The 18,543-nt window shown below is 45.1% G+C and overlaps 1 protein-coding gene across 1 annotated transcript; it reads right to left on the minus strand.

Annotated features, from left to right (window-relative positions):
- Positions 1–4,231: 4,231 nt before the first annotated feature.
- Positions 4,232–18,526, minus strand: POFUT1 (protein O-fucosyltransferase 1). The gene is made up of 7 exons (XM_074970337.1): positions 18,386–18,526; positions 17,312–17,433; positions 13,320–13,502; positions 12,449–12,561; positions 10,790–10,982; positions 10,262–10,504; positions 4,232–6,182 (listed from the first exon to the last, which is right to left on the minus strand). The coding sequence occupies exons 1-7, from the start codon at positions 18,486–18,488 to the stop codon at positions 5,994–5,996; spliced, it is 1,146 nt and encodes a 381-aa protein (XP_074826438.1). The 5' UTR covers positions 18,489–18,526; the 3' UTR covers positions 4,232–5,993.
- Positions 18,527–18,543: the final 17 nt, after the last annotated feature.

An 18,543-nucleotide genomic window follows, 5' to 3' on the forward strand; every position in this document is an offset into this window, starting at 1 on the left:
GGACATGGCCGCTGCTTCCAAGAGCTGCTTGAGGTAAGTGCCGCCCGCAGCCTGCACCCCTGAGCCTCTCCCCACGCCCCAACACCCTGCTTCAGCCCTGATCCCCCTCCCACACTCCGAACCCCTTGGTCCCAGCCCAGAGCACCCTCCTATACCCCAAACTCCTCGTCCCCAACCTAGAGCCTGCACCCTACTCCCCCGTCCCAGCCTGGAGCCCCCTCCCTCATCCTGAACTCATAATTTCTGGCCCCACCCTGGAGGCCTTGTTATGGGGCTTATTCCTTCACCCACTTACTTCCCTGGTCCTTCTTGCATGAACAGAGAGCAACAATACCTGAAGTCCAAAGGTGCAAACAATTTGATGTTTATTGGGGTGAACTTCCAGCAAGCATGATTCCAGTTTCCTTCCTTAGTATCCTCCTTCCCAGCTCTGACACCACAGAGCCTTACACCTGTGTCCCTGTTCCCATTCCTGCCCTTAGCAAAACATGATTCCAATTTCCCCACTCCCATTCCCTATTCCTATTTCCCCCTTTAGCAAAACATGATTCCAATTTCCTTACCCCCATTCCCTGTTCCCATTTCCCCCCCACCCTCTCACTTCCTGATTGACTGCAGACTATATAGTAAAACTTGAGTTCTGCTTAGCTATACCTTACCCAATCATTTTCCTGAAATTTAACTAACCAATCCTAACATATTGTAAGATGATTATGTAACCAATTATATCCCACCACCTTAATTAGTTTACACCCAGCAAAATTAATTATACAGCAGACAGGAACAATCACAGAACCAGACAGAGATTATACAGACAAACAATAGCAAAGTGGGAACTATAATGACAAAACAATACAGAAGTGAGGATTTCACATCCCAGCTATTGATAAGTGAGTTCTTGCCAGACAGGATGCTAACAAACTAAGTTTCCTTTTACATCTTCTAGGCATTTCCCTTTCTCTGGAGGCGATAGGCATTATCAGGACAGGATTGTATTCCTAACAGCCCAATAGCACCTTCTTTCAATGGGACTAGTTTGGAATGTAAGGATGTGACCCTTGGCTTCCCAGCTTATGGCTGCCTCTGCTGCTTAGCCAAAGGCCTTAGCCTAAGAACAGGGCCTCAGACTGTCACAGTAAGAGAAGGACCTTACACCGGCAGACAGTGATTTTGATTCTTTCTTTTATACCTCTATAACTAGCCAAGTGATAAGAATACACCTAAATTCTTTGAGTACAGGCCTTTACCGACAGGCCTGAATATCTATATCCTAACAGGCCTCACCCCCTCCTGCACCCCAACCCCAATTTTCTGAGCATTCATAGCCCACCATACAACTTCTATTTCCAGATGTGGCCCTCGGGCCAAAAAGTTTGCCCACCTCTGGTTTAAGGGCTCACTGGTTGACTAGCCAAATGTCTTTTATTGCTGTGTAATGGCTCTAGAAAATTTGGTTTAGATTCTATTTTCTTATGTTACTGTTTTTGCATTCCTTAGATGGTTGTGTGATAAATGTTGGGCAGCAGTATCTGTGTGTGTACACAATACAGATTTGTCTAGTTGAGAGTTTCAAGGGTAAAGGATAGTTTCCTGGTCCCAAGAAGAGAAATACATTCTTTTAACTTCAGCTCTTCTATAATTTTCCAACTTAGTTTCTATAGGAGAAATAGTGAGCATGTATGTGAGGAAGGGGAGAGTTCTGAATTTGTGCAAATTAACCCGTGTTTTAGAACAAATGTGAGTTTATTACTATCCAGAGAAATCAAGCCCCAGTTGTGTATATTAGTAGTACAGCAGGCCATTTTTTATTTTGTAAAATCTTCCCTACAAATCAAATTTGCTAGCCAGATACTATTTTTTTCATTTTTGTTTTGTAATTTATATTTGAGAAGCAAATTGTTCTCTGTTGCAGTCTGCTGCAGAACAAATACTGGAGTAGACACCAGAATTACCATACTAGGTCAGACCAGAAGTCCATTTGGTCCAGTGTGCTCTATCCAAATATGGACAGTACCACATACTATAGAAAATAATTAAAAAAAACCCTCTGCATTGTAGGCAGTTATGGAAATACAAATATGGGCAGAAGTATTCATTCTCAAAAAAACAACAAGGAGTCCACAGACTAACATGGCTACCCCCGGTACTATTCTCAAAAAAATAATTTAAAGGTTGCGGTTTGGAATTATAAGATATTTGACTGAAGTTAGTTTATAAGGTTCCATCAACTTGTGTGTTTTAACTAATGATCACTCCACTATGCCTACCTACATGCCTCCAGCTTTCATCCAGACCACACCACACGATCCATTGTCTACAGCCAAGCTCTACAATACAACCGCATTCGCTCCAACCCCTCAGACAGAGACAAACACCTACAAGATCTCTATCAAAAGTTCTTACAACTACAATACCAACCTGCTGAAGTGAAGAAACAGATTGACAGAGCCAGAAGAGTACCCAGAAGTCACCTACTCCAGGACAGGCCCAACAAAGAAAGTAACAGAACGCCACTAGCCATCACCTTCAGCCCCCAATTAAAACCTCTCCAATGCATCATCAAGGATCTACAACCTATTCTGAAGGACGACCCATCACTCTCACAGATCTTGGGAGACAGGCCAGTCCTTGCTTACAGACAGCTCCCCAACCTGAAGCAAATACTCACCAGCAACCACACACCACACAACAGAACCACTAATCCAGGAACCTATCCTTGCAACAAAGCCTGTTGCCAACTGTGTCCACGTATCTATTCAGGGGACACCATCATAGGGCCTAACAACATCAGCCACACTATCAGAGGCTCGTTCACCTGCACATCTACCGATGTGATATATGGCATCATGTGCCAGCAATGCCCCTCGGCCATGTACATTGGCCAAACCGGACAGTCTCTACGTAAAAGAATAAATGGACACAAATCAGACGTCAAGAATTATAACATTCAAAAACCAGTCGGAGAACAATTCAATCTCTCTGGTCACTCGATTACAGACCTAAAAGTGGCAATACCACAACAAAAAAACTTCAAAAACAGACTCCAGTGAGAAACTGCTGAATTGGAATTAATTTGCAAACTGGACACCATTAAATTAGGCTTGAATAAAGACTGGGAGTGGATGGGTCATTACACAAAGTAAAACGACTTCCCCATGCTTATTCCCCCCACCCCCATTCCTCACACGATCTTGTCAACTGCTGGAAATGGCCCACCTTGATTGTCACTAGAAAAGGTCCCCCGCCCCCCGCTCTCCTGCTGGTAATAGCTCACCTTACCTGATCACTCTGGTTACAGTGTGGAGGGTAACACCCATTGTTTCATGTTCTCTGTGTATATAAATCTCCCCACTGTATTTTCCACTGAATGCATCCGATGAAGTGAGCTGTAGCTCACGAAAGCTTATGCTCAATTAAATTTGTTAGTCTCTAAGGTGCCACAAGTCCTCCTGTTCTTTTGCGGATACAGACTAACACGGCTGCTGCTCTGAAACTCCAAAAGCAGTGTAGCATCGTCCTTCTGACTGGACTGAACCATTACACCAAGTGACGGCGGTAGCACTGTTATATTAATATCTGACCCCCTAAAGTGCAGCTACAACAAAAGATTAGGGCTGTTCATTTTAGAAAAGAGACGACTAAGGGAGAATCTGATTAAGGGCTATAAAATCAAGAATGGTGTGGAAAAAGTGAATAGAGAAGTGTTATTTACCCTTTCACCCAAAAAAAAAAAACGGGTAACACTCTTTTAAATGAATAGGCATCAGGTTTAATACAAACAAGAGGATGTACTTTTTCACACAAAGCACAACTCCCATGGAACTCAGTGCCATAGGATGTTCTGATGACCAAAAGCATAACTGGGTTCAAAAAATAACTGGATAAGTTCACGGAGGATAGGTCCATCACTGGCTATTAGCCAAGATGGTCAGGGACACAACCCCAAGCTTGGGGCAACCCTAAACCTCTGAATGCCAGAAGCCAGGGGTAGATAACTCCAGAATTGCCCTGTTCTGTACACTCCCCCTGAAGCTCAGATATGGACCACTGTCAGGCACAGGATACTGGGCTAGATGGACCATGGTCTGACCCAATAAGGCTGTTCTTATATTCTTGGATATTCCTAACTGAAGTGAGATGACAGTACTGATTGACCTTTGTAGGGATTTGTATTTATATTTTTAAAAAAGAAGATTTGACAGCCTTAGAGTAAATTGATCTGGGCAGAACTACAGCCAAATGTTAATCCGAACTGTGGAGAAGGGGAATCGGTAAGCTTTGAAACACTCAAGACAAAGATAAATTTCATAGTGTTTTTTATTATGAAAAAAAAATACAAAAAAATATTTTCTTTTCAATGCTCCTTAAGTCAAAATACATCTTCTAAACCATGATATTTTTCAAATCTCAGTAATCAGTCTCAATCATTCGCCATTCCTAATCAATGCAGCCTTTGATTGCATCCTTCAATACCACCATAAATTGGAGGAAAATACTGATGGATCTAAACTGCTTAGGTTTATGAGCTTCCAAAGTTACATAAATCCCCAGCTAGCCTAAAACCTGCTCACAGTTAGCACCACTGAAGTGACCAAATCGGACACATTTTTGAAAGTTAGCACTGAAAAGCATGAGGCTAGTGTATATTGACACAACACCTTCGTTAGCCAATTTAACATGGGCCTCAACTTCTCTGACATTCACTATAAGCCACAAGAACACAAATAAGGGGAGATAGAGAATTAAACCAAAGAAAAATACTCAGATATGAGAGTTCCCCAGATGCAAGCCCTCGCTATACAACTAATCAGTATCGAAAAGGGAGTGAGTGCCAAAACTCAGTCATTTACAAACAGCCACAGGAGTAACAAGAGGCCTTAGGCCAATCAAGGCTGTTACATGCAGAGATAGTGATGTGGATCATCACAGTCACCCATGCAAAATTAAACTGAACTGGTCAAAAGTCTTAATCCAGGTTTCTGTTAGCATCTCACTGCAAAGAGACAATGTCCCTAATCAATTTAATGGGAACCATCACTGCGGACCAGATTTTGCTGTCAGTGGAGACGGCCCTTTGTGAGAAAATGCAGAAAAACCCTTAGCACAAACCTACATGGCATAAAAGCCCACCATACCGTCTCCTAATGCTTTACTGAGGTTATTTTAAAATTTCAGTTTCATTTAAAAATATTAGCTTCTAATATTTACTGATCTCCACAGGTCCCTGTGACCGAATATCATAATCCCCCTCTCAGAGCAAGAGATAACAGCTATGAAATCATAAAACACCAGCCCATGACAAGCTAAAGGAGATTGCCCCCATCAGTGTTCTGTGTGCCCCGGTCAGCGCAGGTACTGAACAGACAACTGTGTCATTATGATATAACATCGCCATACTTCTGCAGCACCCTTTGGAGATCTCAAAGTAATTTACAGACATTATTAAATTTAGTCTCAACACTCTGGTGAGGTAGAAGTATTAAACCCATTTTACAGATGGGAAACTGAGGCACAGAGGTGACTTGCCCATATCAGACAGCAGCAGTCCTCGAAATAAAACTCAGATCTTCTGATGCTCAGTTCTCAGCTTTAGGCAATGTTCCTTTTCATGGACCATGCTCCCTTGTAATACTAGTTTGCAATTCTTGAGCACCTGTCATCCAAGGTGCATCACAAGATGTTTCCCAGCACTTGCAGGAGAAACAATAAGATATGGGAAATGAAGAGAGGGGAATATGAGCCGTGATCAGATTGTGGTGGTTGATAAATCCCAAATAATGAAAATGGAAGGTTTCCTACAAGAGGTCACCCCATGGTTTAAAATTCACTTTCTATTTCTAATCTTATGCTGGCATCATGGAATTACTGGGGACAGGCCTGTCATAGTGGAACTGAATGTCCTAAGATGACATTTTTATCATGGTGTGTCTGCTGACAGTGCACTACTGTTCAGAGCTACAAGAACAATCAAAATCTGCCTCTTCCTCTCCTGATCAGAATTCATCCCGCAGCCTTGGGGGGTGGTCCATGCCAAAAAATGAGGAGGACTGCCCATGCACATCACGTTCTCGTTTCACAAAGGCAGTAAATGAAGAGACACAGTTCCCAATAAAATGGTCAGATTGGCCAAGGACATACAAGTCTAACTGGGCCACTTCGGGCTGCAAATTCACCACTTTGATCTGCAAAGTGAAAGGGGAAGAACAAGTTAATCCAGACATCACTGTACAGAATAGATAGTCCCAGAGCAGAAGAGTCCTGGCCATAACATAGCAAATGGGTACAAACTGGAATCAATCTAAACTTCCCCTTTCAAAGGCTCCAGCAAGTACTGGTATTACATAGTGACAGGTTTCAGAGTGGGAGCTGTGTTAGTCTGTAACAGCAAAAAGAACGAGGTGGACTTGTGGCACCTTAGAGACTAACAAATTTATTTGAGCATAAGCTTTCGTGGGCTAAAACCCACTTCATCAGATGCATGCAGTGGAAAATACAGTAGGAAGACAGACAGACAGACAGACACACACAGAGAGAACATGAAAAAATGGATGTTGCCATACCCACTATAACAAGAGTGATCAGTTAAGGTGGGCTATTATCAGCAGGAGAAAAAAAACCTTTTGTAGCGATAATCAGGATGGCCCATTTCCAACAGCTGACAAGGTGTGAGTAACAGTCGGGGGAAATAATTTTAACTTTGTGTAATGACCCATCCACTCCCAGTCTTTATTCAAGCCTAATTTAATGGTGTCCAGTTTGCAAATTAATTCCAATTCAGCAGTTTCTCACTGGAGTCTGTTTTTGAAGTTTTTTTGTTGTGGTATTGCCACTTTTAGGTCTGTAATCGAGTGACCAGAGAGATTGAAGTGTTCTCCGACTGGTTTTTGAATGTTATAATTCTTGACGTCTGATTTGTGTCCATTTATTCTTTTACGTAGAGACTGTCCGGTTTGGCCAATGTACATGGCCGAGGGGCATTGCTGGCACATGATGCCATATATCACATCGGTAGATGTGCAGGTGAACGAGCCTCTGATAGTGTGGCTGATGTTATTAGGCCCTATGATGGTGTCCCCTGAATAGATACGTGGACACAGTTGGCAACAGGCTTTGTTGCAAGGATAGGTTCCTGGGTTAGTGTTTTTGGTGTGTGGTTGCTGGTGAGTATTTGCTTCAGGTTGGGGGGCCATCTGTAAGCAAGGACTGGCTTGTCTCCCAGGATCTGTGAGAGTGATGGGTCGTCCTTCAGGATAGGTTGTAGATCCTTGATGATGCATTGGAGAGGTTTTAGTTGGGGGCTGAAGGTGACGGCTAGTGGCGTTCTGTTACTTTCTTTGTTGGGCCTGTCCTGGAGTAGGTGACTTCTGGGTACTCTTCTGGCTCTGTCAATCTGTTTCTTCACTTCAGCAGGTGGGTACTGCAGTTGTAAGAATGCTTGATAGAGATCTTGTAGGTGTTTGTCTCTATCTGAGGGGTTGGAACAAATGCGGTTGTATTGTAGAGCTTGGCTGTAGACAATGGATCGTGTGGTGTGGTCTGGATGAAAGCTGGAGGCATGTAAGTAAGTATAGCGGTCAGTAGGTTTCTGGTATAGGGCGGTGGTTATGTGACCATCACTTATTAGCACCGTAGCGTCCAGGAAGTGGATCTCTTGTGTGGACTGGTCCAGGTTGAGGCTGATAGTGGGATGGAAATTGTTGAAATCATGGTGGAATTCCTCAAGGGCTTCTTTTCCATGGGTCCAGATGAAGAAGATGTCATCAATGTAGCGCAAGTAGAATAGGGGCATTAGGGGACGAGAGCTGAGGAAGCGTTGTTCTAAGTCAGCCATAAAAACGTTGGCATACTGTGGGGCCATGCGGGAACCCATAGCAGTGCCGCTGACTTGAAGGTATACATTGTCCCCAAATGTGAAATAGTTGTGGGTGAGGACAAAGTCACAAAGTTCAGCCACCAGGTTTGCCGTGACATTATCAGTCAATCATTCAATCTCTCTGGTCACTCGATTACAGACCTAAAAGTGGCAATACCACAACAAAAAAAACTTCAAAAACAGACTCCAGTGAAAAACTGCTGAATTGGAATTAATTTGCAAACCTGGACACCATTAAATTAGGCTTGAATAAAGACTGGGAGTGGATGGGTCATTACAGAAAGTTAAAATTATTTCCTCATGCTTATTTTCCCCCCGACTGTTACTCAAATCTTCTTGTCAACTGTTGGAAATGGGCCATCCTGATTTTCACTACAAAAGGTTTTTTTTCTCCTGTTGATAATAGCCCACGTTAACTGATCACTCTTGTTATAGTGGGTACGGCAACATCCATTTTTTCATGTTGTGTGTGTGTGTATATTGTGACAAAGTTCCTCCTCTACCTTGGTGGGTCTTGCACTTATTGGCGGATTTGCTCGCCTTGGAGCTTCACGGCAGCCCTCAGCTTGGCCGTTTTTCTGAACCCACAGTCCAGGTCGACTCCTCCTGTGTCTGACCAGGAGTTGGGAGGTTTGGGGGGAACCCGGGCCCACCCTCTACTCCGGGTTCCAGCCCAGGGCCCTGTGGAATGCAGCTGTCTAGAGTGCCTCCTGGAACAGCTGTGCAACAGCTACAACTCCCTGGGCTACTTCCCCATGGCCTCCTCCCAACACCTTCTTTATTCTCACCATAGGACCTTCCTCCTGGTGTCTGATAATGCTTGTACTCCTCAGTCCTCCAACAGTCCGTGTTCTCACTCTCAGCTCCTAGTGCCTCTGGCTCCCAGCCCCTCACACGCGCACCACAAACTGAAGTGAGCTCCTTTTTAAACCCAGGTGCCCTGATTAGCCTGCCTTAATTGATTCTAACAGCTTCTTGATTGGCTGCAGATGTTCTAATCAGCCTCGCTGTCTTAATTGTCTCCAGAAGGTTCCTGATTGTTCTGGAACCTTCCCTGTTACCTTACCCAGGGAAAAGGGACCTACTTAACCTGGGGCTAATATATCTGCCTTCTATTACTCTCCTGTAGCCATCTTGCCCGACCCTGTCACTATATATCTTCCTACTGTATTTTCCACTGCGTGCATCCGATGAAGTGGGTTTTAGCCCATGAAAGCTTATGCTCAAATAAATTTGTTAGTCTCTAAGGTGCCACAGGTACTCCTCGTTCTTTTTGCTATTACATAGGCATCTCAATTCAGCTCAAGTCCTTGCCAACACACAGGACTGGATCTTTTAGTTCTGGAGGAAGCTGAATTCTTCAAAGGACCCTTAGTACTTTAATGTTGCTGTGGGTAAAGCCCACTTCTCATTCCATGTACCAGTAATTAACTTTCCTAATATGAAAGTTAGCAGTCCCTGAAGTTCACACTGATCTAAACTAGAAGGACTTGGAAATTTTACTTGACACTTATTAGCCCGAGTAGTAAACCTACTAGCCAGGGTGGAAAATATCTGTGCTACCATATTTTCTGTTCCTCCCAAACATCTTTTTTCTAATATATCTCATCAATTTCTCCCACTACATTAAGATGTGGGCTAGGGCTCTACTGCCCAGGGACAATGCCTGGGTGAAAACTGATGTACCCCACCCCAACTGATGGGAAAGGGGAGAGTGCTGGGATTGTTAAAATGTTAGGGTTATTTATATAGGACCCAATCCTGCAAGGTTCTGAGCGTCCAAATTCTTATGACACTCAGAACCTCAAAGGATCAAGCCAATAAACATTCAATCTTTTCACACTCACTAAACTATCTACCTCAATTTTACTGCAGCATCAGGGCACAAAGAGTATTTCCTGTCATCTGTTAATCAGTCAGTCTTAATTTCACTGAACACACACGAGACAATCAAATGTCCGGAGCATGCTGCAGCAGCAGCAGGTGTTGCACTAGCTGGAGGGGATAGCTCAGTGGTTTGAACATTGGCCTGCTAAACCCAGGGTTGTGAGTTCAATCCTTGAGGGGGCCATTTGGGATCTGGGGAAAAAATTGGGGATTGGTCCTGCTCCGAGCAGGGGGTTAGACTAGATGACCTCCTCAGGTCCCTTCCAACCCTGGTATTGAGGGGAGGGATAGCTCAGTGGTTTGAGCACTGGCCTGCTAACCCCAAGGTTGTGAGTTCAATCCTTGAGGGGGCCATTTAGGGATCTGAGGAAAAAATTAGGGATTGGTCCTGCTTTGAGTGGGGGGTTGGACTAGATGACCTCCTGAGGTCCCTTCCAACCCTGATATTCTATGATTCTGTGATAGACCAGTCCTGTCAGTCTGAGAGTCTGAAAGACTTACCTTTCCTTTGAAAAGCTGCTGTATTTCTGTAGTGTAGGGCTCAGAATCAGTGGCAATGTAGACAGACATAGCTTCCACAGTCTTCACCCAGAGCTTGAGTGCACGCTTGATCTCCTTCAGGTCTGGCAGGCACATGTCCATTGTGAGAGGCACAGCATTGTTTCGGTCATAGCCCACGCACTGTGGCGAAGCCATGAAGTGTGATCCAGCTGTCCCATCCTTCAGCATATTACATGCATTCTTCTATTAGGAGACAAAAAGAGAGAATGCCATATGTGAACGACAACAGCTAAGAAAAAAGAACTGACTCCAACACAGCCAGCATTTCTAGTATATAAACACAGCCAGTTATTGAGTGCAAACTAGGTTTAGACTCATCTCAGAATGATTGACCATATCAGTGCTACTCTGTTTCTCTTTTAGTATACTTTCTATAGGGATGGTGGCTGCCAGTCCAGTTGTGTGGTGATGACACTGACTGCCTGCACCACACCCACTGAAATCTACGTAAGAGCATAAGAGTCATACCCAGTCAGAGCCGATCCGCAGATGAATTCCTACATAGGGTCTAACCAGGAGAGAATGAATATAGGCCTCTCCCTTCTGCACCATCTCATCAGACCACACAACATACTTGTGCAGAGGCCGATGCTCCTCTAAGACTGGAAACTGGGCTGGAGCTCCAGGTAGGGCAAGAACAGGGTGCTCTGATGGTGGAAACCTGGAAGGAGAAACAAGACAGGAGCTCCATGTGTTTTCAGCATCTCTGGGAAAGAGAAGGAAAAAGAAACAGGTATGCAGGAAATCTTTTGGCCTTGTCAGAGTGCCAGAGTAAATCAGAAAAGACAGTTACTCCATGGAATGGAAAGAACTGAGCAATCCTGTAATACAGAAGTCCAGTGAACCAACAACCAAAGAAGAAGTTCAAGCAGTAGGTGTAATTCCAGACTAAAAACTATGAAGAGATTACATGGATAGCCACTCATAATCAAGAATTGCCAAAATCAGAGCTGCCTGAATGATTTTAACTCCACCCCTTTGGGTACATGCATTAGGATTCAGTTGTTAATTACATGATCACGGACATTCTCAAGAACAAACAAAATGCCTTCTCACCCTCACCATCCTTGCAGTTCTCTCACTTGTCCTTGGGTCTCTCCATACCTCATCCCCAACCATTGCCCCTGCAAGCTCTGGCCAGCTATCCCTAGAGAAATTCCTACTCTTCCCATCTTGTGGGCTTCAGAGGTGCAAGGAGGAGTCTAGCCTGTGTGCACCTTAGAACAACCACACGAGAGATGTAGGAACTGAACCCTAGCCTCCACTCCTGCACTACAAGTTTCAGTGCATAGCTAGTTAGCCCTACATCCACGGTGTAGCCATCCTTAGCTGTGCACTTTATGAGCTTGGTATAAGAAGTACTGAAAACAGTGGATTAGAATGGAAACCATCATGCAAACTGAAATATAACAGTGCCTATCACTCTTGCTGTCAGAAAAAATGAATCTTCACCATTTCAGCATATGAATTTTTCACAACTCATAGTGTCAAGACACTGCTTTTTACCTCAGACTCAACAGTAAATCAGAAGTGAATTAATGCAATTTGAGGGACAGAACAATGATAAGACAGCCGTGACATTCATGGCAGTGGATCAGTTATAAGTACTCTTTAGTTAAGTGTTTCTCACTCCAAGTTAAAGTAGTTCTGATGCACAGGCCCACTGCAGTAATAAATATTAGGCCACTTGTGGCTCTGATAACAGGAAGATATTGGACAGAAGTTTAGTGTAGTGTGATCTTTGTTCATCAGCTGAGACCTGAATTATTTCTGATTTACTTCTGAAGAGCAACTAAAGACTCAGCCAATAAACACGGTAATTAAATGTTATCACTTACAGGCTGGCAAGTCGCTCAGCCTTACATACTTCACACCTAATACTGTGAATAGGAACACAGTGTTGGGCCAACTGACCATGGAAACGGCTTCAAGGTTTTTGTCTCAAGGTTACACACTCCTAACTGAAATGTTAAACTATCACTTCAAGCCATCCCAAATGACATCAGGACTCTATGGTGTGACTAGAGTGAACGTGTCCCTGAGAAGGCCACTCCAAGTGCCTACACAAGTTCAGCTATTGGCATCGCTACTCCACCATGGTGCACAGCTTCCCCAGGCTCTTGCTACCTTTGGATCCAGTGGTCCTTGTAAGACAGACTGAAGGAAATGCCCCCGAAGAGCTCAGACCTATTGAAGTCCACGTTGAATTGATCCCAAAATGGACCAAAGGGATTTCCATCCTGCAAAACAAAGATAGCTGCTCATTCACCACAGCACATGGAGCCCTGGGCATGTGCAATTAACAGGATACCTGCCCTTAGAGCTGGAATCTAAAAAGTGGAGGACCTGGAGAGGTCTGCAGCCAGAATTCTGCAGCAGAAAGACAAGCTTACCAGGGGGTTGATGGCAGTCTGGTATGCTTACCATCTAACAACTTGCTGGGAAGGAGCAGATAAACTGAGGAGACCCCTGTATTAAAATAAAAGACTATTCCAAAAGCTGTCCTAAAATATATCAAGTAACAGGGGTCTGGTGCCCAGTGACCGTTTGTCCTGAAGGAGCCAGACTTTTAAAATCAGTTGGGGATAATTGCTGTGTGGATGTGATATCTGGGTAAAAGGCCAGTGGAATACCTGCTTTTTTTGGTTAAGGTCTTGTTTTTACCTAAAATGATAGTTACTGTGAATATGATAAATACACACTTAAACATACAACCCTATTGACTCCCAACCCTTCACTGTCACCACCAGACCTGAATGTAAGTACCTCACAGATGGGTTCTAGTGGAAAAGCAGCACATGGATGGAGTGCCTGAAATGCTCAGGAGAGTGAATAATCTGGAATGCAATGTCCAAAGGGATAGGCAGGGGAAGAAGGGCCCTGTAAAGTGATCTAGGACACCAAGCCTTAGGAAGGTCCCAGAATAGCAAATAAATACCAGTCTCAGACTCAATCATTCCTCTGACCTAAGCTAGCAAAACAGGAGTGAGACAATTACCTTCATGGGACAAGTCCTTTTGTCACTGCTTCTCTGAGCTGCTACTTCAAAGCAGTAAGCCACTCGCTTGCCAGGGGGCCAGTGAATGGGTGCTAATTGCTTCATGAAGTCCTCCAAGCTGATAACCCGGTGATATTCTAAGAGAGGTTCCAGCTTGAAGTATTCCTTGTAGGAAACATGCACCTGTGAATGAGAGAAATTAGATCTACCCATAGTGCAATTCGAAGTCAGTTCCAGCTAAATCTCTACTCAAATCAATAGAAAACACTGCGGTCTGTACGCTTTTACTCATTCAGTAATGGCAGGATGAACAGCTCAGGACATCTTATGATCCAAGTAAACAAATGCTTTAGAATCCACAACTCTATAGAATTTGATGGGGGGAAACATGGCTACCTACCTAAGAACGGCCATACTGGGTCAGACCAAAGGTCCATCTAGCCCAGTATCCTGTCTTCCAACAGTGGCCAATGCCAGATGCCCCAGAGGGAATGAACAGAACAGGTAATCATCAAGTGATCCATCCCTTGTCGCCCATTCCCAGCTTCTAGCAAACAGAGGCTAGGCACACCATCCCTGTCCATCCTGGGTAATAGCCATTGATGGACCTATCCTTCATGAACTTATCTAGTTCTTTTTTGAACTCTGTTATAGTCTTGGCCTTCACAAAATTCACAAAATTCTCTGGTAACAAGTTCCACATGTTGAGTGTGCGTTGTGTGAAGACATACTTCCTTTTGTTTGTTTTAAACCTGCTGCCTATTAATTTCATTGGGTAGCCCCTAGTTCTTGTGTTACGAGGAGTAAATAACACCTCCTTATTTACTTTCTCCAAACCAGTCATGAATTTATAGACCTTTGTCATAGCCCCCCTTAGTCATCTCTTCTCCAAGCTGAAAAGTCCAAGTCTTATTAATCTCTCCTCATATGGAAGCCATTCCATACCCCTAATTGTTTTTGTTGCCCTTTTCTGAACCTTGTCCAATTCCAATACATATTTTTTGAGATGGTGCGACCACGTCTGCACACAGTATTCAAGATGTGAGCGTCCCATGGATTTATAGAGAGGCAACATCATTTTCTGTCTTTTTATCTATCCCTTTCTTAATGATTCCCAACATTCTGTTCACTTTTTTGACTGCCACTGCACATTGAGTAGATGTTTTCAGAGAACTATCCAAAATGACTGCAAGATCTCTTTCTTAAGTAGTAACAGCTACTTTAGACCCCATCATTTTATATGTATAGTTGGGATTATGTTTTCCAATGTGTATTACTTTGCATTTATCAACGGTGAGTTTCATCTGCCATTTTGTTGCCCAGTCACCCAGTTTTGTGAGATCCTTTTGTAGCTCTTCGCAGTCTGCTTGGGACTCAACTATCTTGAGTAGTCTTGTATCATCTGCAAATTTTGCCACCTCACTGTTTACCCCTTTTTCCAGATCATTTATGAATATATTGAATAGGACTGGTCCCAGTAGAGACTCCTGGGGGACATCACTATTTACCTCTCTCCATTCTGAAAACCGACCATTTATTCCTACCCTTTGTTTCCTATCTTTTAACGAGTTACCAATCCATGAGAGGACCTTCCCTCTTATCCCATGACAGCTTACTTTGCTTAAGAGCCTTTGGTGAGGGACCTTGTCAAAGGCTTTCTGAAAATTTAAGTACACTATATCCACTGGATCCCCCTTGCCCACATGCTTGTTAACCCCCCTCAAAAAAGGAGCAGATTCTACTAGTAGATTGGTGAGGCATGATTTCCCTTTACAAAAACCAAGTTGACTCTTCCTCAACAAATTATGTTCATCTATGTGTCTGACAATTTTGTTCTTTACTAAAAAGAAAAGGAGTACTTGTGGCACCTTAGAGACTAACCAATTTATTTGAGCATGAGCTTTCGTGAGCTACAGCTCACTTCAACTTGTTCTTTACTGTAGTTTCAACCAGTTTGCCTGGTACTGAAGTCAGGCTTACTGGCCTGTAATTGCCGGGATCACCTCTGGAGCCCTTTTTAAAAATTGGCATCACATTAGCTATGCTCCAGTCATTTGGTACAGAAGCTGATTTAAATGATAGGTTACAAACTACAGTTAGTAGCTCTGCAATTTCACATTTGAGTTCCTTCAGAACTCTTGGGTAAATACCCTCTGGTCCTGGTGACTTATTACCATTTAGTTTATCAATTTGTTCTGAAACCTCCTCTAATGATATCTCAATCTGGGACAGTTCCTCAGATTTGTCACCTAAAAAAAATGGCTCAGGTTTGGAAATTTCCCTCATATCCTCAGCCGTGAAGACCGATACAAAGAATTCATTTAGTTTCTCCGCAATGGCCCGATCATCCTTGAGGGCTCCTTTAGCATCTCCATCGTCCAGTGGCCCCACGGTTGGCTTACAAGGCTTCCCGCTTCTGATATACTTTAAAAAAACGTTGCTATTACTTTTTGAGTCTTTGGCCGGCTGTTCCTCAAATTCTTTTTTGGCCTCCTCATTGTATTTTTACACTTCACTTGCCAGAGTTTATGCTCCTTTCTATTTTCCTCACTAGGATTTAACTTCTACTTTTTAAAGGGTGCCTTTTTGCCTCTCTCCGCTTCTTTTACTTTGTTGATTAGCCATAGTGACACTTTTTTGGTTCTCTGTTTTTTAAGGCACTTTGAGTTTTCTTACTATGTTTTAAAAAGTTTTAATCTAGAGATTAGAAGAGGGGACTTTAAGTCAGGACTCCTGGGTTCCCAGCTCCACCACTGGCATGCTGAGACCTAGAGACATAAAGAATAGGCACTTACATTTTTCCCCAATGCCCCTTACAAACAGTACCTGATTAAACCTTGTATAGCACGTAAGTATTATCCCTATTTTACAGATGGGAAAGCTGTGTAAAGTTATTATGTAATTTATGTGGCTCAATGTTTATAATGTGCTTTGACATGTTCAGATGAAATGGACTATATAAAGGCAAAGCTACTATAAAGAGAAAATAACCAGTGTGTATCCTTAACATCAACTAATGGAATCACCAAATGCAGCATCAACATCCAGGTTGGCTTGTGAGAGGCACCCCTGTGATCACTAGTTATGATCTTGACTTTTATACCCCATTTACAACAGGGTGATACTTATATAAAAAGTAGCACTGGGCCCCTGCTACAAGGATGCAGAGTTCAGCAGCTGATACAAACCCCTCAGTAATAACGTTTTCCCATGAGAACACTGACTATGTTAACTGGGACACGTGGGACTTTTAAAAAAACAACCCGTGAGATGCCATGTTTTTATTCACATTCAGTATCTTTGGTGCAAGAGAGCATACTGGTGGTGAAAGGAGCTAACTTAATAGCCCCAAAGTCTAAAATCCTCTGGGTATCCACAGAACAGGTTCGGTGCATGCAAACAGGGCAAGAATCCCCACATTGCCCTGGCAATGTGCCTTAGCTGGAGGGACCATTTCTACCAGCATGATGGAAATTCAGTCCCCACAGTCCATTCAAATCTTGGCCCCTCTGCTGAATCTGGCGATAATGGGGTCAGTTAGTGCCAGCGGAGTCATGCAACATCTGTGCAGTGGGAGCTAGTCTGAGATCACCAAACTCAGGAGTCCCTTTATATACTGTGCACCAGCACATCCTCTCTCTTCCAGAAGACAAGCTCTCTGCAGCAGAGACTGTCTTTATTTTGTGTCTTGTACATCATGGAGCACACATTTCAAAGTCAAGAACCAGAGCCATTATGTAAATATACAAATAGCTATGTAGAAGCCTGTCTCCCTAGAATATTAGATTATTTGGAGCAGAGGGTATTTTTTCCTTTATGCCTGTATAGCATTTAGCATGTTTGGCCCCAGCTGTTATATTAAGTTGTGCTGAATGTATTTATCAGGAACATGTATGTAGCACTACAAACGTACATGGCACCACACCAGCAGCGAGAGGGACATGTTTTCATGGTTTCAACATCAAAGTATTGATGGGCTGATCAGGACTTACATTAGTATAGGGAGGCCTGTGGTGGCGGTACTCAATCCAGGGAGGCACAGCCAAGGTACGATTCAGAGCCTTGGCAAATGCCAAGGAGCCCAGGAAATGATCCGCCTGATTCCCAAATCTCCCTAAAAAAGTGTCAAGATCTGGATTTATTCGCCAAATCAGGGATGCCCATGTTGCCACAAAGACTCACTACAACTCCATGCCCTCCCCCATCTCTGGGTCATCAAAAAAGTGAAGGTTTTCAGGAATTACAGGGATCTGGGGGAGATCTGGGACCCATGGCAGGTTGAGGATGGGATGAGGGAAGGCCCAGATGGGAAAGGGGCAGGGGTGAAGGGTGATGCAAGGAGGGGCTGTTGGGGTGGGAGAAGGGAGGAAGGAAGAGTGGATGTGGGGAGTTGAGTCCCTGGGGCTGAAAGTCTGATTGCAAGAGAAAAGAATGCTCCCAGTGGGAGAGGGACACTGGGGAAGCTCCGAAGGGGCTGGAACCTGGAAAGGGGGAAATTGCGGGGGGGGGGGGAAGGGGAGGGGCAGGATCCAGGACTGGGGACACAAGAGGGGTCTGGGGGGACAGGGGCCCAGGAAAGGGGACGCACGGGGCGAGGGGGTGGCGGCTCTGGGAGCAGGGGTCCAAGAAAGGGGACGCACTGGGGGGGGAGGGGCCCGGGAAGGGGGACGCACTGGGGGGGGACGGGCGGCTCTGGGGGCAGAGGCCCGGGAAAGGGGGTTGCACGGGGGGGGGAGCGGCTCTGGGGGCAGGGGCCCGAGGGGGGACTCACGGGGGGAGGGGCGGCGGCTCTGGGGGCAGAGGCCCGGGAAAGGGGGACGCACGGGGGGGCGGGGGGGCGGCGGCGGCTCTGGGGGCAGGGGCCCGGGAAAGGGGGTCGCACGGGGGGGGGCGGCTCTGGGGGCAGGGGCCCGGGAAAGGGGGACGCACAGGGGGGGCGGCGGCGGCGGCGGCTCTGGGGGCAGGGGCCCGGGGGGGGACGCACGGGGGGGGGGCGGCGGCGGCGGCTCTGGGGACAGGGGCACGGGGGGGGGTCGCACGGGGGGGCCCCACAGAGAAGGTCTCACCCATGCAGGGGCAATAGAGCAGGTAACCGGCGGGGTCCCAGGCGGGCGCCGCCGCGCCGCTCGCCAGCAAGAGCAGGAGCCGGAGCCCGAGAGCCCCCACCATCGCCGCGCAACCAGCGGGGCGGGAGGCCTATCCCGGCATGCACCGGGCTCCGGAA

This window comes from Natator depressus, chromosome 13 (assembly GCF_965152275.1).
Source record: "Natator depressus isolate rNatDep1 chromosome 13, rNatDep2.hap1, whole genome shotgun sequence".
NCBI classification, from domain to species: Eukaryota; Metazoa; Chordata; order Testudines; family Cheloniidae; genus Natator; species Natator depressus.